We start from the raw sequence: 25,237 nt of genomic DNA, 5'->3' as shown, positions 1-25,237 counted from the left end.
TTGATTAAATAAAAGAAATGCATCCACATGTTCTCCCTCTTACTTGTTAACTACAGTATATATCATATGAATTCGTTCTTTCATAGATGTTCTCATCTTCGCCAAAAGATCCACTAATTTGATCTATGCAGACAGCAGTGTCCTTTACGGGCATGAAGTAAAAAGCAGGCAGACAGAAGATGCATGTAACTGGGAACATGGAAAACAAATGCTAAATTCCTTGCATCGCTGGACAAACAAACATCATTTTTTGATGTGCAGAATCGCGTGGCAAGGAGTTTCAGATATGCACACTAAGTATTGGCTTTTGATTCATATTTTTCCCCTATGCCCACAAGAGGATACAACAGTGTAGCAAGCAATCATAACTGAAGAGAAAAGACAATATGAGACTCCATTAATATTATATTCCCAAAAAAGACAGCAGCATCCCCACATGTGCGTGTAGAAATGTTTACTTCCTGTCCGTTCTCTCTAGTGCGGCTTGGGTTGGAGCTTCCTGTTTTGCTGGGGAGAGAGAAAATGAGATGGTGCTAAAATTCTTCCACGTTTTGTTTCACAAAAGTGTCCCACCCCTGGCTCAACCTGTCACCTCCTTTGACCCACAGCCAAGAAGCTCAATGTAATAATAGGAGTCATCTGAATTTAGAACAAAAAACACAACAAGAGGTGAAAGGGGACAAAACAGGTCAATGGACGAAGTTAATGAATGTATAAACTCAACATCTCAGCTCCCTGTTTGAAGTGAAATCATCTTTCGGCCTTTATTTTGAGGGTGTTAGTTACTGTTTCAGGGATTGTCTGCATTAGACATGTCTGCATGACTGGAAAAATCTAAAGTTTTGACAGGCTTCTGGCAGCACTTATCCATGCTGTGAAATTAACACTGTGACTTTCTGTGGCTCTTTTTGCAGCAATGACAGAGGGCAAAAAGAAGCTGCTGTGCTTTGACTTTAGTGTCTTCATCTGGTCTGCCTCCTCCTTATATAAACAGCGCCCTCTAGTGGAGGGACATAAACAAATAACTTCGGGATGCATTATAGATTGAAGAGATTAAATTGTATCAACCTTTAAAGCGTCATAGCCAGTTACTTAAAAACGTTAAATGGAAAATATCTTGCTGATGAACTCATTTTGCTCTTTTATATTCGTTGATTACAAATAGTTGTATAAATGCTCAATTTCTGTACCAAGTAATAAAAAAGTCTAAAGGCTTTATGGGATATTCATCGGCTCTCACTTTTGGTACAACCCTCTTAGTCAGTTACACGGAACATCATCAATATCAAACACCCCCCTCAGAGTTTAAGAAATGGTATCGTCCAAACATGGCAGCCTCCGTGTTGAAGCGGTGTGTGACTGCAGCAGTCAAAGTTAAATGTTTTTCTCCGTCTCTATCAGGTAAATACTTCATTCATGTGACTACGATAAAATCAAAGATATAATTTATTACGTTTCTTTGTTTAACTTATATTTTTGTGTCTTTATTTGGATGTTAATTAAGGAAGAGCTAAATGTCCTCAGTGTATGTTATTAGCTAGCTAACTGTATGTAAGGCTGTTAGCTACATGAACAAGCTAGCTGTAAGATTAGGGTTTTATTAAACACTTTGCAGTCGTTATGGTGCCTTAAAGTAATGTTAACCATGTTATAAACAGCCGATAAGCGTACATGTTGTGTTCTTAATCTACATTGGTTGGCTGTCTTTGCAGCCAGGAGATGGTTGCTCTCAGCAGCTTACACAGACACCAAAGTGTGGGAGGCGAGAGAAAAAGATCCTCAAAACCTGGGTAAGAGTACAAAACTGCTAATACTCGTATTCACACATCAAATTTAATGAACAATCGTTAATTACAACTGCTAAATGTCGCTGGTGGAATAGGCTCCTGCACATGATCAGCAGGTGTTGAGGATGGATGAAACTCGGTAATAGGTACAGAAGGCTTTAGAGGATACAGTGTGTATGCCTTCCAAATTCAAATACAAGGATACATTTCTGTGCTAGTTTTTATTGTAACAGATGTTATGTCTAAATTTGATGTCTGTGGGGGGACATTAATCTTCAGTATTTATTGGATACCGACTTAAAGCCAAATGAGCAGGTAACAGTGTTAAAGCATTAAACATTGGCCCTTCCTCCCCTGGCTAGACACAAGTAGCTTCCTCTTGGATGCCTGCTTACAGGCCTTTTTCACAGAAGACTTTTTAGCATATCGCAGTAGAAAAAGCGCAGGTATTTATAGTAGCATTAATGATGGCTGTATTCCATTTAGCTGCTTCAATTTCGTGCATGCTGACTGTCTGTCATAGCTCTCTCAGGCACCTGAATAGAATAGAACAAGCTAATAAATAATTTCTGACACCTGTGCTTTTCCTCCTGTTAGAAGTCAAAATGTCCACTGTGAAAAAAGCCCATGATCTGGGCACCAGGTTGCTACGTTTTTATATAAGCAGAGTCCTGCCCCTACATGGTGTTATTGGCAAGGTCTCTGGAGATGCAGACACCACCAAACATTTAGAGACGGTCATATTTTTGTCTACACAATGTGTTAGGAGTACTGCTCATTCTGCCTTAAAATGCATTCAGTGCACAGAGTTATGGCTGACGTCAGGTACTGAACTTTGACATGCAACATCAGAATCTTAGTTGTGTTTTTTGACCAGATATGTCTTGATTTAAATCATAATTTTTCCAATTTAATGTTGTACTGTTAGGTAATGTTGTAATGTCATTGCCTTATTGTGTTATTGTGAGTTTAAAAAGCACTGAAGTCAGGTTTTTTGTAATGTTGAAATAAATTTTTTTATTGTCCTCAAAGTAAGATCACAATATATTGGTTGGGTATTGGTGCTGCATCTTAAGTATTTTAAGCACATTCTTTTTCATACAACATCAAGCCCCTACTTTCCCCTTTACACTTAGGAACAAATATGACATTACTCAGACATACATACACATACAGTGAAAATAATGAGATACTTTTGGTGCATGAATAAGATCTACGCAGCTGTCCAGCAAATATCACATTTTTTGAACATTATTTTGTGTGTCATCAATCAACACTAGGTGGCAGTATAACACTGAAATCTAATGGTGCACTAATTTATAACTGCAATAGATTATGATTTATTATAATTTCACATAGTCTGTGGTGACTGGAATAAAATACAATTAATCAATACTGGTACAAAAAATTCTATTATTAACAATTTATGATGATTTTCCAGTATTTGGTTGCTGTATTATCTCAGACACATTTACACTGTCACATTGTTTCTTTATACTGTTAAATCCATTCTGAGTTGTGTGTTTATTAAACATGATAAATTGTGTTATTATATAACATGTACAATTTATTTTTACTTACAGCTGCACTGGCCAAAAACATGGACCTCACATATGAAAGGAATCTCCCAGTTAGCTCTCTGACTATGTCGCGGGTGAGTTGTGTCCAGATTTAAATAACCTGAGTTTGGTTTGTTTTGAGTGAAAATGACAATAAATAAACAAATAATGACAGTATGGACAAAGTTTTTCAATAACCGTTTAAATTTTCAGTTTGTTGACAACATTTCATCTCGAGAGGAGATCGATCAAGCAGAGTACTACCTTTACAAGTAAGCGCAGTCATTTTTCCCTTTTCTGTTATTTGTCAAATTTCTGTTGCTCGCTTGGTTTTCTGTGGTACCAACTTTTCCCTGCTTATCTTGAAATGAAATGTCTGTTTGGTTTGTCTGTTTTGGTTTATGTCAGTCACATGCTTTTCTTTGTTCGGGGCAACTCCAGACCTTTCCTGTTTACTCCTTCCTCTGGAATTTGCACCCATTCTTGTCATTACAAGAATTGGTAAATTTCCCAATTAAACCCTTTTTCAGAGCACATTGGTTTTCATCATCTGGCAAGAATTAGATAACCACTTTCCTTATTTAGGAAGTTTATAAATAGCAATTATTATTGTGAAACCTTCAACTGTTTAAATTCAGTTTTTATGGCGCATTTTTCAGGATGCAGCTGTCTGATTTTGTATTTTCTCTGCTGTTGGTTCACATACTGAAATAGTTTTCCACAGACTTGTGAAGTTGAAATGTGATTCTTTTCCACACATCTCTTCTCACGAGCAGATCTTTGATGGCAGTATGAAAACCTTGTTTTTAATCTCTCCAGGTTTCGTCACAGTCCAAACTGCTGGTACCTGAGAGACTGGACCGTTCACGAATGGATCAGACAGTGTTTAAAACATGGGGCGAGGGAGAAGGCCCTGCACACACTCAAAAACAAGGTACACACATCATCATCCCTCTGTTTATTCCTAAGAAGATAAAGTGGACACAACATTTGAATTTGTAAATGAGTCTCGTCTTTTTAATCTGAAAAGAGGCTCCAGATCGGGGCTGACACCTGCTGTTATCAGGCAGTGGAAGCGATCACACCAAATGAATCTCCCAGCAACATGTTTAACATATTCAGCCCTTAATGAGGTGTAACATCTGAGAATCACTGAATAATAACAAGCAGAGACGTCCACCAGCCAGTGACGTGTTTACAGTGAGGTAAAAGGGCGTCAGTAAAGCTGCCTCTGAAGTTGTTCTAATAGGTTACTTTGAGATGAGAGGCCTCTGTGTCAGTGTGCATTAGGAATCAGCAGCAATATATACAATCTTTGTCAATGATCATGTATAGATAATTTAAAAATAATCAAGCTGTACATGTAATGCAACTTTTGTATACAGGTCCAGTATGGGATATTCCCCGACGACTTCACCTTCAACCTGCTCATAGATTCTTACATTAAGGATGGAGACTTTAAAAGTAAGGCTTATGTGAAGCTTGTTATCAAGCAAACATTTAAATAAAGGTTAAGACAATTTGAAGGCAGATTCTTTGTATGTTGAAGTTTTGGTAACATTTGTTAAAATAATAAAGTAGCTTTTTGTTTAGTGTGTACTATGTGTGTATTTTGGGCGTATGTGTATTAAAGGAGTGTAAAAATGTAATTTCAGTAAAGGATTAAGAAAGGTATTTTGTCTTCTTGTAATGTATGACTTTAGCATAACACCTAAAATCTGATGTCTTCTTCCTACTTTTAAAGATAAATCTGTCAGTATCCTGTATTTACAGTAGTTTACATTAGTGCAGTTGTTTCAAAAATACTTGTATATAATACATGATGGCACATATTAAAGAGAAAGAAATATACATTTGTAATGTAAAATATGACAATGTTTTTGTTGGATCTTTACAGGTGCGTGCTCTGTAGTTGAGGAGGTGATGCTTCAGGAGGCCTTCGACCTTCCCTCCACACAGATCCTATCTGTGTACGCTCTGGGCAGTTACCTCGCAACCAGACCACAGCTCACTGTGAGTAAAACGGCAGCAACAACAAACTATCCCAGAATATTCTAAAGTTCAGAAACAACTTTAAGCACTCTGAAGTCATCAATATCCTAGCACTCCTAGTGATATACGAGGGGTTTCATGAAGAAATTTCATATTAATCATGATTAAAATTAATGCCTGAAACTGATAAGCATGTGGTTCTGAATAAAATACTTGTTCCTCACTGTGTTCAGGTGTCAGAGGAGCGAGCTCTGGGAGCATCACTGTTCATCTGTGGACTGACGCAAGACAACACTGTGGGCCTCAGCGCTCAGCTACTTGGCAATGCCCTCCTCGGTGTGTGTTTCTGTCTTTCCATATGATGTTGTCTTGTTAATGTTGTGATTTATTCATCCAGTGTTCTTTCACTCTGCTGTTTTTCTCACTTATTTCTCTCATTATTTTCCAAAACCAGGCAAGGTGGAGATGTCAAAGGGCATACACGCCGTGTTCAAAGGGATGCCTGTCTCCTGGAATCGAGGATATCTGGGCCGAGCGCTGGCTATCATGGAGGGAGTGGCTGCTGCTTCTGGTGACATCAAGCTGTCCAAAGACACAGTAAGAACCAAGAAATTCAGAGGTTTCTCAGGGTAATTAGCCAAATAAAAGCTTCGTAAGGGAACAATATGTGAGCAGAGCTGAACTGCATTAGTTTGTATGGGTGAAGAAGTGGCTAGGGAGGGTATCAGTGACTAGCTTGCTTTGATATGTATTATTGTATAACAATAGACAACATGAAAACAAGTAGGTGTGCTTCAGTTTGTGCAGGTATGACTGTAATTAGCTTATCAAGTTCAACCAGACCAAATAAATACATTAGCTTCATCAGTGTGATCGTTAGCTTAATCATTTCTGCTTTTAGTTGCAATCATTACGTCACTGAGGGCTGGACAATCACTATTTACACAACAGTTATTGGAGGCATCATGTTGCCTGTCATGAAAATGATCCCAGTGAGGTGCTCACACGAGTAATGGTACACAACCTTTACATTTCGGGAAAAGTGAACAGTGGTATTGAACCATAAAAGGATACCGTGAGTTGAGGTGTTGGAATGTTTTCAGGAGATTAAACTTCACATCGTATCACATAATGACAGACATCTTGAAACAGGAGTGTCTTTGGAGTATGTGAAAGGCATAATGTTGTCTTGGTTGACTGACCCTCCTGGTTCAAGTCTTTGTAGCTGTGCTGGACCGTTTCTCTCTTTCGATCTTGTTAATCTGTTAATCTCCACAAATCATCAAGTCTTCATTTAGATGTAAGAAAAAAGTTGTTCTTCTTTTATGGTGGCTCATTTAAGGGTAAACAACCGCCTGCATTCGGCCAAAAATCTGTTGTTCTTCCAGCACCAGCGCTGTCAATTGCCAATTACAGTGATGTACTAAGTGGACAGGAAGAACAACAGATTGCAGTTCTAGTCTTTGACTTTGCTTGTGTTGCTATCAATCTATAAAGCTGGGTATACACAATGAAAATGGCATGGTATTACACCTTTTACACTGTCTTGGCTGACTTGGACATACAGCTGTATTTATTTATGCAAGAAATGTAGCAGAGAGTGGCTGCAACTGCCCATGGCTACATTCTGGAAATGATCGGATGATTTTACATCCGCATAACAAGTGTTCAAAAATTCCCCTTTAATGACAAATTATTGACAGAGCGGTCACATGGTACCATGAGTATGACGATTTCCTCTGCATTCAAATAGTTCTACCTATCTTATAATAAAGCAACAAACAGTGCACACAACTACACAGCATTGATCTTACAAGTTCAAAGAATACCAATATACTTTGCAAAGGAAAAACAAACAAAGACGCCGTGCCAGACAGCTTTTCTCTCCGCACTCACTTGGACCTCAGAAAAACATACTGTTAAACGGCTGCTGGAGGATTATTGTGGATGCTGTGTTTACAAATAAAACGTTGCAAGTCTTAAATATTGAGCAATGGCTCTGAGTCACACAACAACATAATAACAGCACCGTGTTACTCATACAGAGTGAGTAGAGACTGTTATAGTCCAGGTGGGCTGTATGACGCAGACCGTCTTCATCTCCTGAGATGGAACACACACGCTGTCATATCGCTGTTATTTTTACATGTATGAACGAACACACAGTCGGGTGTAGCGCCTGTAATCCTGCCTGCGCTGTCCGGTTTAATAGCTCAGCTTTGTCCTCGTCTAATGAGATTTTGAAGAGCCTGGAGCGCCGAGGATGTCTGTGAGAATCACTGAAACAGGAACCAAGCGGCCGGTGTCAGACAGCGGCACAGCAATAATGTAGACAGAGCAGATAACGGCAGAGGACAGAGAGGAAATATTACGTCTCAAATGAAGGCGCTGGTGACTGCCGCCTCAGGTGACAGTTAATTTTACCTCTTCCTAAGATTTAGAGGTGAGTTGTCAAGTGAGGTGTTCAGCCTCTTTCATCATGACACGCTTGTTCTGTCAACTTTAAACAAGAAAGTTTGACTAAAGTTTTTTAATGTAGAATAAATAAAACTTTCCATGGGCTAACAGCTGTTTCTGTACTTCATACATAATAAATACAAATTAATAATCTCTTTGCAAACTTCACCTGTTCATTTTCTTTACTCTTCAGCTGGACTACGTGAATGACTTGCTGCAGGAGCTCTCACCTACGTCGGACTCAGACTCGTCTGGAGAGGAGTCGGCAGATGAAGGGGACAAGAAAGAAGAGGCAGTGGATGAAGATGATCAGGCCGAGCAGGCTAAGCTACCTCAATACGCCAGCAGATTTAAGGTGAGTGTTTGTTGTGTAGGGCAGGTTTAATTCTCTGTCATTCAAATTGAGCACTGCAGTATAAAGAGCAACAAAGCCCATGCAGGTAAGGATGGATAAATGGGTTACACACAAGACTTTACCCAGGTGACTGTGGTTCAAGACCTTAAAACCCACACAAATCATTGACTTATTACATGATCTTTTCCTGAATCTAACAAAGTAGTTTCGGTGCCTAAACCGGCCAAACTGCGACCATTTCACCATTTTTCAAACTTTTGTTTAAAGTTGTGGAAATTGTTGGAATTTACTGAGGTTTAGGCAACGAAATGACTTGGTGAGAGTTCAGGAAAGAAGAATTTTTTGCTCCTCTGTTATAAAACAGACATCTTATGACTATATATGACCTACAAAAGCAAACAAAAACATCAGCAACAAGATTGATTATTTCTATGTAGTTATTTTTAATGACTGAAACCACTGGCGGGTGGTAGGTCTCAGATAAAGCGATTATCTGCATGCTGCCTTTGTTTATATTTTCCAGGGCAAACATTTAAAGTGAGAGATACATATGAGTGTTAAAGAAAGCAGGAAGTGATTTTATGTTAAAAACCACCACTTAAGCTTGTACAGGACTAAATCAGCAAAGAGCTTTGTCCACATAGGACGCCAAAATCAACAGTTCCTCACAGGACCTTTAATCCATGATATGTCAAACGTTTGGTGTTACATGTCGAACTAACAGCTGTCTCCATCATCCTGTTATTTTTGCTCAAGTACCAAGTAAGTCTCAAGTCATTTTTTCTTGTCAAGTCAAGTCACAGGTTATGTCAAGTGAAGTCGAGTCCTTAGTTAAGGCAAGTCAAGCCACTTTTTTTCCACCCAAGATGCAGCACTCTTACCTGTAGTATCCAGGCTTTATAAAGAGAAAAGACAAGGTGTTAGTAGCTCTTCTAATAAAAATATTATTGGCCAATTTATATAACCAGTTCAAAAAGTATGACAATTAATTGTATCTGTATTATCTTGGCACAGACGCAGCCATGATGATGGTCTGGTCTGAGACAGCATTGAGTAGTAACGAGTACGACTGATGAGGCTTCTTTTTGGGGAAAAACAGACCTCAGTCCTCTGGTTAGGTTCAGGGTGACATAGAGCTCTGGATGGTAAATCTCTTTAATCAAACAGTATGTTCTTAGCTTTGGTATACAAATTATTTTGATACACAGGTTAAACATGTAGAGATCTAATTTTGCACTTCACAGCAGTCATGCAGCTTTAAGTCTGGATTTAGTCTATGTTATCGGGAATGAAGGCAGCAGAGATGGCCCACTGAAAAGGAAATATGGGTTCTCAGATTTCTTTATCAGAATAATCAGAAACTTGAAAAAAGTCTCACTGGCTTGGGGAGTTGATTAGATGACGAGAGCCCTTAGTTGGTGCTTCAACGCTTTTCTGTTCCCTTTCTTCTTCAGGAACTGAGGGCCGAGCTGGACTCTCAGGGCAAAGTGGACTCTTCGTCCTTCCATGCTTTGGTCACCGCTCTCGCGCAGCAGAACCTGGCTGCTGCAGAGAAACCCGACTTGGATCAGTATGAGAGTCGGGTGCAGGCGTGGGAGTCTGAGAAGAGGCAGCTGATCCGGAGAGAGAAGGAGTCGAGGGAGAGGGCAGAGCTGGAGAAACGGGAGCGGTTAGCGGCCAGAGCTGCAGCCCAACAGTAGAGACTCTTAAACAATAGCACCTGAGTTTGTACATTCAAGCGATCACAAGAGTTTCATGTCTCATATTGTAAAATACCAACATTGTCGCCATGGCATCTGCTTGTCTCCCTTGTTTCTTTTCTATATGTCAATTAATGTGTGTTTATGTGACATGTGTTGCTCTGTTTTTGTAGAGTTAAATAGGGCAAATACAAATGTGTTACCAAAATTAAATAGGTTTCATTTGTGTCTTAATTTTGTTTGCTCTGTGGATGATCTCATTATTGGAATGAACGCACACATCAATTGTTAATACAGGCGGTCGGATGACCTCATGTAAGCAAAAAGGAGGAAAGCTGGGAAAGATCTGACCATCACATCCTCCCACTCCTTTTCCTTTCTGCCTGCGGTCATCTGTGTGTGTGTGTTTATGCATGTGTGCGTGTGTCTGCCATAAGCATCTTTGTATGATTTCTCACAGGGGAGTGAAAGGGGTATTGCACAGAAGAATTTGCTGATAACCTATCTGAAGAAATCCAAATTCTCCAAAGGAATGCATTCATGACCAGAAACCTTTCAGTTCACCACGGTTACATAAGTCATGCAGTATGATCCTTACAACTGTGAAAATAGACACAGCGTGCGCCTCGGTGTTTGAAAACATCAACAGGAGAGCGCAGCATCAGCTAATACGCTAAAACAGCACACGTGAAACAGCTAATTGAAAGCCTGGCGTGTTTAGCCTCTGCGGAAAGATAAGATAATAGATCTTTGGAGAAGAAAACGCCGTTGTGGTGCACATAATGCATTCATTCCACATTATGTTGCAGCTATTCAGTATTCAGAGCGTGATCTTGGGAAACAGCCTGGTATGCAGTGCAGGATGAATGAGCGCCACTAAATGTTAAAACAAGAACCATTGTGGTGCTGAGGCTCCTCGCTGACTGCTCCTGTGAGAGCCGCTCTTCATTCATAGTCAACGTTTTGTTATATAAACATGAGAAATGTAATTTAGCTGTTTATAAATACCATTACTCAAATTTCTCAATTTCATAACATTGGGGTTTTACTTTCACCCACCTACTGAAACGTGTCTCTCTTTTCTAACTGTGTGAATAGCACTAATATTACCATATAGATGTATTTCTCGCTTTATGCACAGTAACTTAATTCCTACATTTATAATTAAATATATTGGTGCTAGATGATAACCTTATGTGTCCAAAACTCTTGCAAAATGTGTACATGTTCTTATTCATCCAAGTGATTGTGTACAGCATTAGCGTTAGCAGGTAGCATGCAAGGATGGATAAATGGGTCACACACAGGACTTTACCCAGGGGACTGTGATTCGAGACCTTCTTAAAAAAACATGCAAATCATTGACTTATTACGTGATTTTTTCCTAAATGTAACAAACTAGTTTCGGTGCCCAAATCAGCCAATCTGCGACTATTTCACAACGTTTCAAACCCCTGGTTAAATCTGTGGAAATTGTTGTAATTTGGTGAGGTTTAGGCAACGAAATGACTTGGTGAGAGTTCAGGAAAGATTTTAGTTTAAAGCTCCTGTTAGGACTTTTTTTGCTCCTCTGTTATAAAGCAGACTGAAATAAATTCTGATTACTCTATATGACCTACAAAAGCAAACATTTAAAGTGAGTGATACATATGAGCGTTAAAGAAAGGTTGAGGCTAAAATATGTCAAACGCTTCACATGTGAAACTAACAGCTGTCTCCCATTTAAAAGAGAGACAGCGTGTGCTAGAGTTTACAGTCTGAACCTTACCAAATCTGATGTAGTCATAATAAAGCTTTTATCGATACAGTGACTTCCTGTTAACATTTTTAAATGCTTTCCATTAAAGGCACTTTGGACGTTTCCTATCACTCAATTTACACATCACTAACCTCTTTATGACATATCTTAAGTTTTGATCTGGATGGTGAAACTTGTGTCTGAGCACATTTATGATTCCTAATTTTGACTTAGTTGAGCTTGAGAGCAGAGATACAGAAGTACAGAGAATGTTGCTCCTGAACTTGTCATGCCAAAATTCCTGAAATAGGCGTCCATCCATCCGTCCATCCATTTTCTTAAGCTTATCTGGGGCCGGGTCGCGGTGGCAGTAGATAATGAAGTAGGAATTAATTGGTGTATTGGGCTGAAACATGACTGTCGTTGTTGATCATTAGCCTCTTGCCACCACTGACATCAGCTCACAGGTCATTCCCTCCTACTGAAGAGTTTAAAAACTAGTTCATTTCTAAAGTGGCCTAATAATTTCACTTAACATCATCCTCTACAACGATGTGCATGTTTAATCATTTTTGTAAATCAGTGGCACTTTATTGAACAGAAGAAGGAGCTAACCAGGGCCGTTGGCCTCTCTGAGTGCCCTTTCAGTTGACCATCGCAGCAAATGGGCAAAATTGGCATATTGATTTTTCCTTTAGTGTTTGTTCTGTCACTTAAAAAACAATTAAAACAAAATATGATACAATTTAATCCTTAAACTATTACACACAATTACACTGCACATTTTTTTGGTGCGTTTGCCCTTTTTGCTGCAGTTACGTGGTGAGGGGAGAAGGCTGCAAATGCTCTGCTTATGACTAAAAAAGGTTATATAATCTACTGAAACTATCTAAACAATTCTTATCTTATAGCAGCTTCCATCTGGCTATTTTTAGTGAGATGCTTGGTTCCCACTGATAAAGCTTTAGCTGCGGAGAAGATAATGAATCGGCTTCTTTCCATCTCTGGCCGCAGGCTCAGAGTAAAATCACTGATTTAAAAATAATATCACTGTTTACATTTCCTGCTGATGTCAGAGGAGGTTTTCAGCCGTCGCTTCGGGGTATCGATCAGTCAAGTGAGGTGCGATGAGGGGAAAAAGTCAGGAAGTTTGACATCCACATGACTGGTTACCTGATGCACACAGCCTTTTAAGTGTTTCAAAAGACCTGTGTGGGGACGGGTGTAAATATTGCAGAATCAGCAGGAGAAAAGGGGGATGCATTAGACATCAGAGTCGAGCCCTGATGCTGTTCAAACAATCTATCACAACTAGGAAACCTTATTTGTAGAAGAAAACTTCCTTGTCTAATCTTTACAGCTCAGTACGTGTCTTCCTCTCTGAACTGTACCTTCTTCTGAGTGCCTGATTTGCACATTTTGCACACTTGTATCAGAGCTTTTATCTTCCCACGCCTTCAGTTTATCTCTGTCATGTAAATGCAGCCATTGTTATGTTTTCTTTTTGATCCTTTCACTAAAGTCAACAGGATTCTGTTTCCTTTCTCCATTTTTCACATGTGAGTTTCATCTGCAGTGGGAGGCCGTCGTGTCTGTCCTGTTCTGTAAAGCAGATAACAGGATAAGATGCCGCTGCTCGTGTTGCTCTTGGTCCGAGTAAAACATGCTTATTAATCTTCTGTTATTCATCGAGGTCGACGGCTTCATATTTAACAGTGTAAATAAGTGAAAACCAATAAGGTTTAATTTGTCTGTCTATGTTTTCAGGGTATGTGTGGCTTTTATGTGTCCTGACATCAGTGCAGTGCTCAATATTAAGCTGATAAATGAGACAGATGTAAAGTGGTAATTATTAGACATTTGATTTATTAGGGGTCAGATTATTTTTTCATCATGAGCTTATTTATACATAACCTTTTCAAACTATTGAAATGTTTGTATCAATGATGCAACACTTAACTTAAACCTTAATTAGTTTCTACACCTTATTTCTGTATTAATAGGAGGCTCGGGCATTTGTACGTTTTGAATGTAGTTTAATGGACATCCCTAAAGCAACATGAGGATGAAGTTGTGACTAGAATTTTTTTGCATAGTTTTTATGTGTTTTTATCTACATTTTAATGAATTTTGTGAGTTTTGTATAATTTGTTGTAATTTGCTGTAATCTTGAAGATCTCAGTTTTCTTTTCTTTGGCGGCACCTATGGCGATAAACGGTAATTGTGAGAGCACACTTCCCAGATATGCAGACAGTGTTGCACGTGTGCCGTCCACGGTCGGCTCCGGTTGTAACTCTTAATTTTCCTCTCTGACGGTCGCTTTCCTTTTCAGACTGTTTGCCTTCATCTGAGCGACAAATTTGAGTTTGTCGAAAACTTGTTTTTCTGTTTTTCCACACACAAAAAAAAACACACTTCGTATTGCTGTTATAGTTGTCTGGTGCTCCTCACTTCACCCCTCATTCTTCTCCGAACATGTTTAAGATTGATCTTGTACAAACACAACCCTGCTTTGTATAAGGAAAACTTTGATACTCATAGATTTCCAGTATCTCTCTCAACACTCTTGTTCACACAGTGCTGAAACCTTTTATCAACAAAGCTTTGTGAAAGAGTAGTGAGGTGACACTGATAAAACACATCTGAGTGTTCAGCATGTGTTTAGAAAACATATCACAGCCTTGCCATATGGACCGATAAGCACAAAGCAGCGCTGTAGGCTCCACTGAGGAAACCGAAACTTAGCGTTCATATCTATTAATCCTTCAAGAAATTTAATCCCACCCAAAACAAATAATCCTCCTTCACATTGAATCATGGGATCATGTGGGGATCACTGATGAGAAATTGCCAGCAGGACTTTCTCTGGTAAATGTTGAGCAACCAGGTTAAAGATAAGACATGGCTAATCACATGAAGATAAAGATGCTTCACATGTGGGAGCCTCTAATGGGCAGCAAGGCTCATCTAGTCCTGTTAAGATTAGCAGTAAATGTCCATAATGTAGCTTTGAGGTTCTCTCACTGGTGATAATTAACCTCTATATTGTCTTAATCCAATGTAGTTCACACTAGTTCTTTAAATTAATGTGTGTGTGGATGGGAGTCTTTGAGGGCAACGTCTTATAATGTTACCGTTTAACTGTTGCTATGATCTGAGTTGTTCCCTCTTTAGGGATAGTCTGACTCACCAGATGTAGACTGTGTATATATTAGCCTCCCATCAGCTGCCTATTTTAGATTATGTTCCTCTTCCTTGATGAGCAACCACACGCTTAAATTAGCAAGATTTGGTCAGTGCAATGGAGGCCTTTTGTCTTCTATCTTGTCTTTTAAAGGGCCAGTTCACCGATTTCCAACCTCAGTCCTATCATGCTATTATGGGGCGCGAATGCCATTATGGTAGGAAAAAAATGCAATTTGGCTCTGTGTCTTTGGAGGACGCTATCCGCTTCTTCAATGGGCCCTGGAAATACTCCACCAGGCTACGTAAAACGCGTCATCTGGCGGAGGCCAGGGAGCTTGCTAAACTACACTTCCTCAGTCTAGGACACCCGCCTCAGATGTCATGTCTCGTTCAAAATCATCAGGTTTGAAATGTAGACTGCAGACCTGAAGATTTTTAGACGATTCAACGGTTTATTCTCGTCGTATTTCGGGTTCTGAGTCTGAGTCATTGCCTGCAGTGAAATGTGGTATTTCACTCCAGCGTCTCTCGCTGGGCCGTTCCTTTCAGAGGGAGAGCAATGCATGCTGGGTGTTGTAGGAATGTAGAATGGGGTGAAACCAAAAGCTGTTTGTACAACTTTCTCCACAGCTATGGCGCCAGTTTCAAATAGTATTGCTTCTGTCGATTACAGAGAACACCAGCTGACTGACAGTGACTTTTTCCAGGGGCGAACTGCTCCTTCAATGTTGTTTTATCTTGAAGCCATTGGCCATTTTAATACCAGAGCTAGCCTTCCTTCCCGTGTTTATTATGCCAGGTCACAACTGCGGCATCCTGGGCTTAGTGCTGCCAAAGATGATTGTGATTGGTTTTAAGTAAAACAAGCAGGTAGGTTGGACTCATGTGAGAAGGTACCACAAAGATACAAGAATGAATAGCCATAGGGCTCAGAAACTGCTGCTTCATCCCTTAATACGAATCCTTTCCATCAGTGCTGAATTATAATGGGTTCAGGAAAGGTCTTACTATGTAAGACTGCTTTAAGGGAAAGAAAGTGTGTAAAGCTCAATATTAAATGCAGAGTTACTTATTATGAGCTGACGTAGCAGGATTTTACAAGCAGCGTTAAGTACATCGAAAAGAACATCACAAACTCAGTAGCTGGAATATAAATGAGCCAATTACATGAGATTCAGTCTTAGTCTGTGTGCTTTGCTCATTGCTTTCGTTTTCTCCCTGTGGCACTACTTTTACACCATTATCCTCAATTTATTCACCAGCAGCCATGTAACATCCTGCATGCTCTTTTTCCATTCTGCTCTAATGGGCAGCTCGGGTCGTCTGGTCATGTAAAGATTAGCAGCAAATGTCCCTAATGTTGCTTTAGGTTTCTGTTCCTGTTAATGATAAACCACAATAATGTTTGCAGGTATTGGAACACTTGTTCAGCAATGTGCAGTGATGTAGGACTTACAGGCTGTTTTCCCAGAAGTCTGCAGTGTTTGGTTGAAATAACACTTTGGAGTTATAGATTAGATATGAATTAATTTGATGACTGCATGAAAAGTCAGAACAAATGAATGACAGAGTTAACTCAGGGTGAATAATCTATTAAAGAAAAACAAAGCAGGCGAAGTGTTTCTGTTTTCATGTTGGCATCACATGTCAAACACGATGCCAGTCCAAACAGTTTACATCCCGATTCGTTGCACAGCGGCTTTGTTATGCTGAGCCAGATTGCATACGGATGTTATCTGCAAATCTACCAGAGCTCAGAATAAACACATCCAGCGTCTCTCTTAACCAACGTTTATAAAACAAGCTGCAGGCGGGGAGTCTTCAGGGACAACAACCGGTCCACCTGCTTTTCTCAAAGATGTCCGGAGTCCGAGACTGAAGTCAAGCGGGGTGACTGAGGATGGTCTGCTCTGTTTCAAAGTCTAAGATTTGTGCTTAAAATAGCAATGTAGCAAAGTTTATCTGGAGTGAGGGTCAAGATTGGTGAAAACAAGCATCTGAGTCATTTGTGTAGAATGTATCATAAAGCACCAACCTCAAATGACCACAACAGTGTTCTTGCAACTTTTAACCCATTCACTGCTTCAGTCATTCACTGCTGACATTTTCATTTCTGTTTAAATGTATGTCACTTTATAAATGTAGATAAAAGTACAAATCATTAAAGTAGCTACTTGTTTTAATTTTATCCTTACGATATGAAATAGTTAAGATTTAAAGTAATTTTTCACTTTGGAAACTTCTTAACTCATATTAAATAACCAGTTTGACCTTATATAATATGTATATGCCCTTTGTTCCCAGTGTTAGATCAATATTGGCTCGAGCCAGCTGCTCAGCTTTAGGTGGCAACAGCAACTTCCTGACATGTACTCCAGCTCCCACGCCAAGCTGTAGCTTTTTGTACAGATTAAACAACCAAGATATAACATGTTTATTTCATAGCATTAGTGCTGACAGGTGGATTTTTGTTCCCTTTGTACAGAGCCAGGCTAGCTGTTCCCCCCCAGTCTTAGTGCTAACTAAGCTAGGCTAACAAGCTGTTCGCTCCAGCTGCGGAGTTACAGTTCAGACATGAGTGGTATCAATAGTCACATTCTACTCTTTGAAACATGGCGAATAATTGTTGTATATAATATTTCCCGAACTATTCCATTAAGCCAACATGTTTGTAAAGAAAGAACTAAATAGCAGCTTTTAACATCAATAATCCCATTAAAACTGTTTTTCCACTAGCTTGAAGCTTGGTGGAGATCGCCAATCGATCACAGTGAATATCATGTCTGCTTGCTTTATTCTTTAGGATTAAGGCCTGTATGAAAGTCCGCTCATTATAAAAAGTGTAAATTGTGCTTGTACAGAGTCCGGTTTGTCGGTTATGAAACGTGTGGGTGTGTTAGCAGTGCATCCATGCACACGTACTGCAGAATCACACAAGGTATGAAGACGGCTTTCTTTAGCCCATCCCAGAAGCTAGCAAACGTGTCTGTACCTGTCCAAAGAGATCATGTTTACTCTACGGGTAGCTGTTGTATTTCCTAAACATAAAAGGCCCGCAGCACATCGTAATCTCAGGTGATAATTCCCACGCTCAAACTGAGCATTAAACCAAAACACAGACGATTTGTTGCAAGGGAAATCAGCCAGAGCCACACCTAAATAGTGCTTTAGGTTTAGTGGAAATTGTGCTTTATACACCTGTAATTGCATTTCTAGCTTTCTCCTTGTCTGTTATGTTTTTAAGTCAAATCTCTAACAGCTACCACAGGAGAAAAAGCTAAAGTGTTTTCTATTAATGGCCTTCACTGTGAGGATCTATTCGTCTGTGGAGCGAGAAAACCTTCCTCAGACACAAAGTAGTGATTGTTTAGCACAGGAATTAAAGCCCTGAAAAATGCTGTGTTTGGGAAGTTGTTTTCTACAAAGTCCGCAAAGAACAAATGTACGAACAGAGAGGCCAACTCTGCTCTACAATTGTCAGTCTTCAAAACATAAACAGGAGGTTATATTGACAGGAAAATTGATTCTTTTGCAGTGTGCCTGTGGTCATTACTCTGCGTTTGCTGCAGGTTATCTGACTTTGACAAACAAATCCAGGAAAAGCACATTCATGAGAAGCCTAATCTCTGAAATCTACTTACAGAACATTCTGCAAAGCTTGAAATCAGACGTACTCGTATGGGCAAAAACAACAGCAGGCTGAAATCAGGTTTTAGACGTACGCACAGGCCGGCATACGCACACACATTACATAAGAGCTGTTTTTAAAGCGTGGACATTTAAAGGCCAATTAGGTTTCAAACAGTTTACGTATGAGTGACACACTTAAGAAAATGTTATTTTTTCAAGGCTATGTTACACCCACTCTCACACGGGGTTTCCCCCTCTCTGTGTTTGAATGAGTGGCAGATACAGGCAACAAAGAAAACAACAAGTGTGTTTTCAGAGAGCACAGGGTCAGTGTAGTGGGATGACGTCAGGCAGTGGGGCTCAGGGTCTCGGCTCTTTAGAGCTCAACTTGTTCTGTGAGAGTGAAAGAAGTCTAAAGAAGGGGAGGAAACAGACTGAATATGTGTCTGAAAGTTTGTTAACTCATGCAGATTAATTGGGGAATGCTTATACTGTATGTTCCCAGGCCTCTCTGTTACAACTTATTGACACAGTTAGGAGGCCTTTCATGGGGTTTTATGTCCGCAGCGATGTTTTCTTTTGGGGTCAAATGATCAATATACTGTATGTTTTCCTAGGCCAATATGTACTATACCTACGCCCTAAAACCTGTGAGCAAGACAGGCCGTACACAATTGTATCCATTCAAACTTTAACATCAATCTAACTTTGTTATTGTGCTAAATGTGAAGATAGCCCTTACCTAAAACATAGAGATGACCCCATATACACAAGATTTTCTACTCTTTCATGTCATCCAAATGATAAAAGAACCTAAATCTTAGAAAGTAAGAGTGTATTGCATTTTGTTTTGCAACTGACAGCGAGTTCAGGGTTAAGTAAATTGCAGACACACGGCATACAACCTCCAGCCACACACGATTCCCCCGCCCTCTGATGAAATCATCTGTACAGTTTAACAACACCAACCTGAGCATAGTGATGTTAGGAGTTTGTTTGGCTAAGCAAGTCCTGATCATAGACTGTATAAAAAGATGGACGACATGACAGCCCTCTAAAAGTGAAGCCGAAATTCCAATCAGTTCCACATTAGCAGAGTAGAGGACGTGCGGGATCTTTGCTGTTTTTTTTTCAGTAAGTTAAGTGTGTGTTTTGGTTAGTGGAAGTGGCTATGGCGGCTTCTCCTGCTGATCTCTACTGCGCAGCTCTGGCTCCAAATGACTTCACCATCAAGATGGCAGCGCCGTCACAGGGATATTTTGGCTTCAATTTTGTAAAACGAGAGCAGATGGAGACGTGTCTTTCCAGTCCATCTTTATATCAGGTGTCACTCAGGTGTTCCTTAAATTACACCAGAGGAAGGGCGATCTTTTTTTGCGACTTATCAGAACAAAAACAATACCAGTGGTTTCAGGCAGCTGTAAAACAACCCAAAGCATGAATGCAGTGCAATGCCCCTCATGCTGTGAATGTACTAAAATGGCTCCTTCTCCTTCACCCTGATGCTGGTGCTGTCTGCTGCGTTCTTTTAAATAAGTCATACAGGTGTTGCTGTGTTTTTCTCATCTATAAAGTTGTGTTATGCTCTTCTTTGCTGTTCACATTTTCATACAAGTTTACAAGAACAGAAAAGTAGTCCTCTGACACAGATGGATGACAGCCTCTCTAAAGGTCACAAAGATACTGCAGGACTTCTTCCTCTCTTTAACCCACCGAGGATCTGCACAGCACCTTAGTGCTGCTGCTTGTCGTTGGAAGCTTTACTGCATCAGTACTTATGTTGGATCATTAACAAACTGGAGTCACAGTCTCTACGGAGCTATGAGTGATGCACACACTTTCTGTTTGGACTATATGCCACAGGGGGTAAATAGTCCCTGTTTTGTTGTGCAGATGATTTTACAAGCACTGTGATAATCACAGGGACACTGCCTGTCAGCAGGACATCCTGTTTATTTGCTCTGAGATAAATAACGAGCACAGAATAAGCTGTGGTCATCTTGTTAAGTTCTGATTAAAACAAAATGTGGGCTGAATATAAATGAACTGATAAAATGTTTTAATCAACACGATGTTAGGAACAGACTCTTCAACTTAATTGTGTTTTCGACACAGTACTTTTGTATATTTGACTTTTCACAATCAGGCTCTATGAATACAGCTGCATGACATTTAGTAAACTCATTGATAGTGAGCATTAGACTGGGGAGCAATTGATTAGACTGAGCTGATGTGACAGAAGTCTTAATCCAAACCTGCTATGAGATGATTGACAGTTCAGTGTAACCTTTGTGTCTTCTAGTATTGTAGCAAGTTGAAGCTTAATGCTGGATGTTTTTATACATTTTTATCCATCATTTCTACTCTATTCTCTTACTTGCTTTTGCCAGTTTTGAGTCTCACTTTTGCAACTTTTTCCCCCATGATGTTAAAGTTGTACAAGATTGGCTTCGAGATGACGTTGCTGAGGACCTTTCCTGCACCAGACTGAGCAGCTGATGGGCTGTGAAAAAGTTAAATGTAGGGGAGGGGCTGAACCCTGCAGGAAGCTTGAAGGCAGAGCTGTTTTTCAATGAAGTCACTGCTGTCTGTTTTGTTGCTTCTATACCTCTCTATCCTGGAGAGTGAGACCTGCCTGTGTCTGGAGGATTTATTACTGACACATCACTGAACCGTCGTCGACCACAGCAGCAGCCAACACGATGCTCTGCGGAGGTTAGATCGGTTTTTAGTTAGAAGTTAAGAAAAGGTACAAACTGTTTTTTTTCTGATTTGGACAATGTTGTCCCTTCTCATTTCAAGAGCTCATAAGTTTCCCGCTCTGGATTGGAAATACCGGCGTTAAGAACACTTGCTTCACTTGTGTTGAACTGCTCCCATAGGACATTATGAATAATCAGTCGATGACCGGGAGGACCATGGTCCCGACCATCCCGTCTATTATGTTCATTTTCGGGGTGGTTGGGAACGTCATCGCCATCGTGGTTCTTTGTAAATCTCGCAAAGAACAGAAAGAAACCACCTTTTACACGCTGGTGTGTGGGCTGGCGGTCACGGACCTCCTGGGCACTCTGCTGGCCAGTCCGGTCACCATCGCCATTTATGTGAAAGGCTCGTGGCCCGGAGAGGACCCTCTGTGCCAGTACTTTGGCTTCACCATGCTTTTCTTCTCTCTGGCGGGGCTCAGCATCATCTGTGCCATGTCCGTGGAGAGATACATCGCTATAAACCATGCTTACATCTACAATGACTATGTGGACCAGAAACTGGCGGCTTTGACTCTCCTGGCGATCTACATCTCCAACGCGCTCTTCTGTGCCCTGCCGATCATCGGCTTTGGACAGGTGAAGAAGCAATACCCGCAAACTTGGTGCTTTTTAGAGTGGAGGAGTAACAAGACCAGCGACGCTGCCTACTCCTACATGTATGCGGGTTTCAGCTCTCTTCTTACACTAGTGACTGTCATCTGTAACGTGCTGGTGTGCGGGGCTTTGATCCGGATGCACCGGCGCTTTGTGCGCAGGACGTCGCTGGGAACCGATCTGGGGCGCAACGAGGACCCGCGGAGGAGAGGACGCAGCTTCGGGCGCCTGGCAGGTGCAGAGATTCAGATGGTCATCTTGCTCATTGGCACATCGGCAGTGGTGCTGATCTGCTCCATCCCACTTGTTGTAAGTTCTAGTTTTCTCAGCTCACTGTGGGGTATTTGTATCCATTACGCACGTTTTACGCACGGCTGTTTTGCGTAGAAATTAGGTTTTCATTGCTAAATAAAACATTTTGGTAATGCATTTTGCATCCAAGTGGATTATTGAACAGCAAATTTATATTTTTTTAACTGAATAGCTTCTCATTTCTTTCCCCTTTTATGTCACTATTCTTATTCTCTCGGACACGTTTTACTCTTTTACGCATAAATGAAGTTTTGTTAAACACGAAACAACTTGGTCCAAAGAAAAGCTTGAGAAAAGCTCAAACAAAATCCTTATTGGACTGGATTACGTTCCCCATGCTTCTCCCTGCTTTCTCTCTTTTGCTGCTCCTACACTGAAAACTCTAACAAGTTAAGTTTACTTAGAAAAAATAGGAAACCGATTACTTCGGGCAAAGTGAGTAAAAGAACTTAACTGTGTCAAGTCATGTGAAATGATTATGTTTAAAATGAACGTGTTATTTGAGTAAGCTGTACTTTTTTAAAGATGTGAGCGCTTAATGTAAAGTACACTGTAAAACCTGATCAGTTAGTTCAACTCAAGCCATTTCAGGAAACCAACTCTTTTATTTATTGTTAAGGCAACTTAAATAGACGTAAACAGTATCCATTCCATTCAGTGTATTGAACTTAAAATGAGTATTTTGAACTTATCAATTAAGTAAGATGAACTTAGTGAAGTAGTTTATCTCAACTTAAAACTCTCATTTTACTTGAGGAAACCGGTTACCTTAAAACATTTAAGTTGCATTAATACAAACAAATACCGTACAATTCGAAGAATAAGAATATTTATAGATTAAAAAAAAAAATTTCAATAGCTTCCATGTCATGTGACCCAGTGTCCTCAAATCAATGTCAGATGTTAACACTCACTTGGACAAACAAAACACACCTCGTTACATTAGATGTAATTGCTGCTAATAATTTATATTAACATTTTGATGTACATTTTACAATTTTTTTCAACAGACATGCACCGTCATGATCGCCATTGCAGCCGCCACCCTTACAACAATCAACGTTACCGTAAGCTGCCAGCTGTGAGCTACCGCACTTCTTAGGCTAAATAAGTGAATGTAACTAACTGTAATCAATTACTGCAACTTAAATTCTTCCAAAAATCAGTATCCCTCAAAATGAAGGAGTAACTACCACAACAATCATTTCTGAGTTCCTGCTAATTCACTGGGGTGAGTTTCGTCAAAGTTCTCTTTAGGATTGAGTTGACTTAACTTCTTTTATTAAGATAGACTGTTAGGTTTTACAGTGTATCTTCTATGTTTGTACTGTTCTCTATTTCAGCCTCCTTTCGAGGATGACAGATATGCAGATGCTCACCTCATACATGGTCAGAAAATGGATCTATCTTCTCAGCCTGTATTCTCTGTTCTCTTCCAGGCTCAGGTGTTTTTGAACCAGCTGTATAAGACTCCAGTGGAGCTGCGTTTGGACAAAAACCCTGATCTACGAGCGATACGCTTCGCCTCCTTTAACCCAATCCTTGACCCCTGGATCTACATCCTCCTCCGCAAAGCTGTCCTCCTCAAGGTCATTGAGAAAATCAAGTGCTTATTTTGCAAGATGGGTGAGCGGAGGCAACAGAGACAGGGAAACTGCCACTGCATAGATGCTCAACAACTTTCCTCGGTCATCTCAAACCGGGACTCACACTCCCTTGTTTCTCATGACCTGCGAGACGCCAGCATCACCTCTCAGACCTTCCTCTACCTGCCGGAGGGAAGTGAGCTGTACACTGGAGGCTGTCAGAAAGCAGACAAACTCTCTGGTTCAATACTTTCATCAGTCAGGAACTCGCAAGCTTCGTACTCATCCAAGCATGGCAGCGTTGAGGCTGAAAAAAGAGAAGGGACGAATGTGATCAGGGACCTTTCAGCTCTTTCGTGCCCAAAAGACCCAGCACTACAGGTGTCGTTGAGCACTCAGACAGTGGAGGAGAAAAGCATCTGACAGATATCTGAATCGTGAGAAGGTTCTCCTTTCTGTGATGTAGATCATCTACTGAATGACTTCTGAACATTGTAAACCTCTGAAAAATTGAGGGAGGCACATACAATCTGGCACTTGAAGCCGGAAAGAAAGAGAAACTTGAAGCTTCATCGTCCTGTGTTGTCTGTTTCAGCACACAGCTACCTCATGTGATGACTGTATGTGACTCTGTGAGCAGATTTGGGCATTTTTTCCCCAAAACAGAAGACCCCCTTCTTCATGACTCAAGTGTCACTGATGGAAAAACTATCCTTCCTTAATTTAAACTACTTTGTGGAATCATTGTGGAAACCTTTACTGTAAAGTAGAAGAGGCCAGTAGTGTAGAATATTTGAGTCACAAGGTAGTGGTCAGTACGGTAAATGCAGTGTATCATACAGTGTAGAATGTGGCCTTTGTGAGTATTAACTGGCGTGTGTTGCGCTCATTGTGCAGTGAAGGACATATTGTGGTGGTTATACGACTAATGTGCAGTGCAGTATTATGGTGAACACAGATGTGTTTGTTTCTCAGCCCTGCAGTGCACTCAAATATGTCATCTCAAATTATAAAACTTAGTTTTCCATTTTACAAGGCTACACACACTCCGGTTGCCAGAGTCATCAAAACCTGAAAATGTGGTGTAAATCAGTAAACACATGTTTCTTTTTGTGGGGAGTAGAGAGAGTGGGGGATGGCATACACCAAATGGGCAGACCTGGAGTCGAATCTGTGATCAGTGCGTCCATGGTCTGTAGCATCTGTACACGGGGCGACTGCTCTGTACGCTGGGCGACTGCTCTGTACACAGGGTGACTGCTCTGTATATGCATGGGGTACCTGCTCTTTACACGGGGCGACTGCTCTGTACATGCATGGGGTACCTGCTCTGTACACGGGGCAATTGCTCTGTACAAGGGGTGACTGCTCTGTACACTGGCAGACTGCTCTGTACACGGGGCGACTGCTCTGTACAAGGGGAGACTGCTGTGTACATGCATGGGGTACCTGCTCTGTACACAGGGCGATTGCTCTGTACAAGGGGTGACTGCTCTGTACACTGGCAGACTGCTCTGTACACGGGGTGACTGCTCTGTACATGCATGGGGTACCTGCTCTGTACACGGGGCA

The 25,237-nt window shown here is 40.6% G+C and overlaps 2 protein-coding genes across 2 annotated transcripts; both read left to right on the top strand.

Annotated features, from left to right (window-relative positions):
- Nucleotides 1–1,328: 1,328 nt before the first annotated feature.
- mrps27 (mitochondrial ribosomal protein S27) lies at nt 1,329–10,063 on the top strand. Its single transcript, XM_069683421.1, has 11 exons — nt 1,329–1,401; nt 1,713–1,790; nt 3,371–3,441; nt 3,560–3,618; nt 4,166–4,280; nt 4,732–4,810; nt 5,244–5,359; nt 5,572–5,674; nt 5,793–5,935; nt 7,989–8,150; nt 9,605–10,063. Exons 1-11 carry the CDS (start codon nt 1,329–1,331, stop codon nt 9,848–9,850), a joined length of 1,245 nt encoding a protein of 414 aa, XP_069539522.1. The 3' UTR covers nt 9,851–10,063.
- An 11,230-nt stretch (nt 10,064–21,293) lies between these two features.
- On the top strand, nt 21,294–24,088 carry ptger4a (prostaglandin E receptor 4 (subtype EP4) a). The gene is made up of 2 exons (XM_069682892.1): nt 21,294–22,076; nt 23,519–24,088. The coding sequence occupies exons 1-2, from the start codon at nt 21,294–21,296 to the stop codon at nt 24,086–24,088; spliced, it is 1,353 nt and encodes a 450-aa protein (XP_069538993.1).
- Nucleotides 24,089–25,237: the final 1,149 nt, after the last annotated feature.

Source organism: Semicossyphus pulcher, unplaced genomic scaffold, assembly GCF_022749685.1.
Source record: "Semicossyphus pulcher isolate SPU_LCO1_2020_fin unplaced genomic scaffold, fSemPul1.0.p SCAF_6, whole genome shotgun sequence".
Classification (NCBI taxonomy): domain Eukaryota; kingdom Metazoa; phylum Chordata; class Actinopteri; order Labriformes; family Labridae; genus Semicossyphus; species Semicossyphus pulcher.
Note: the sequence above shows the minus strand (reverse complement) of the source record. Positions and strands in the feature narration are given on the sequence as shown.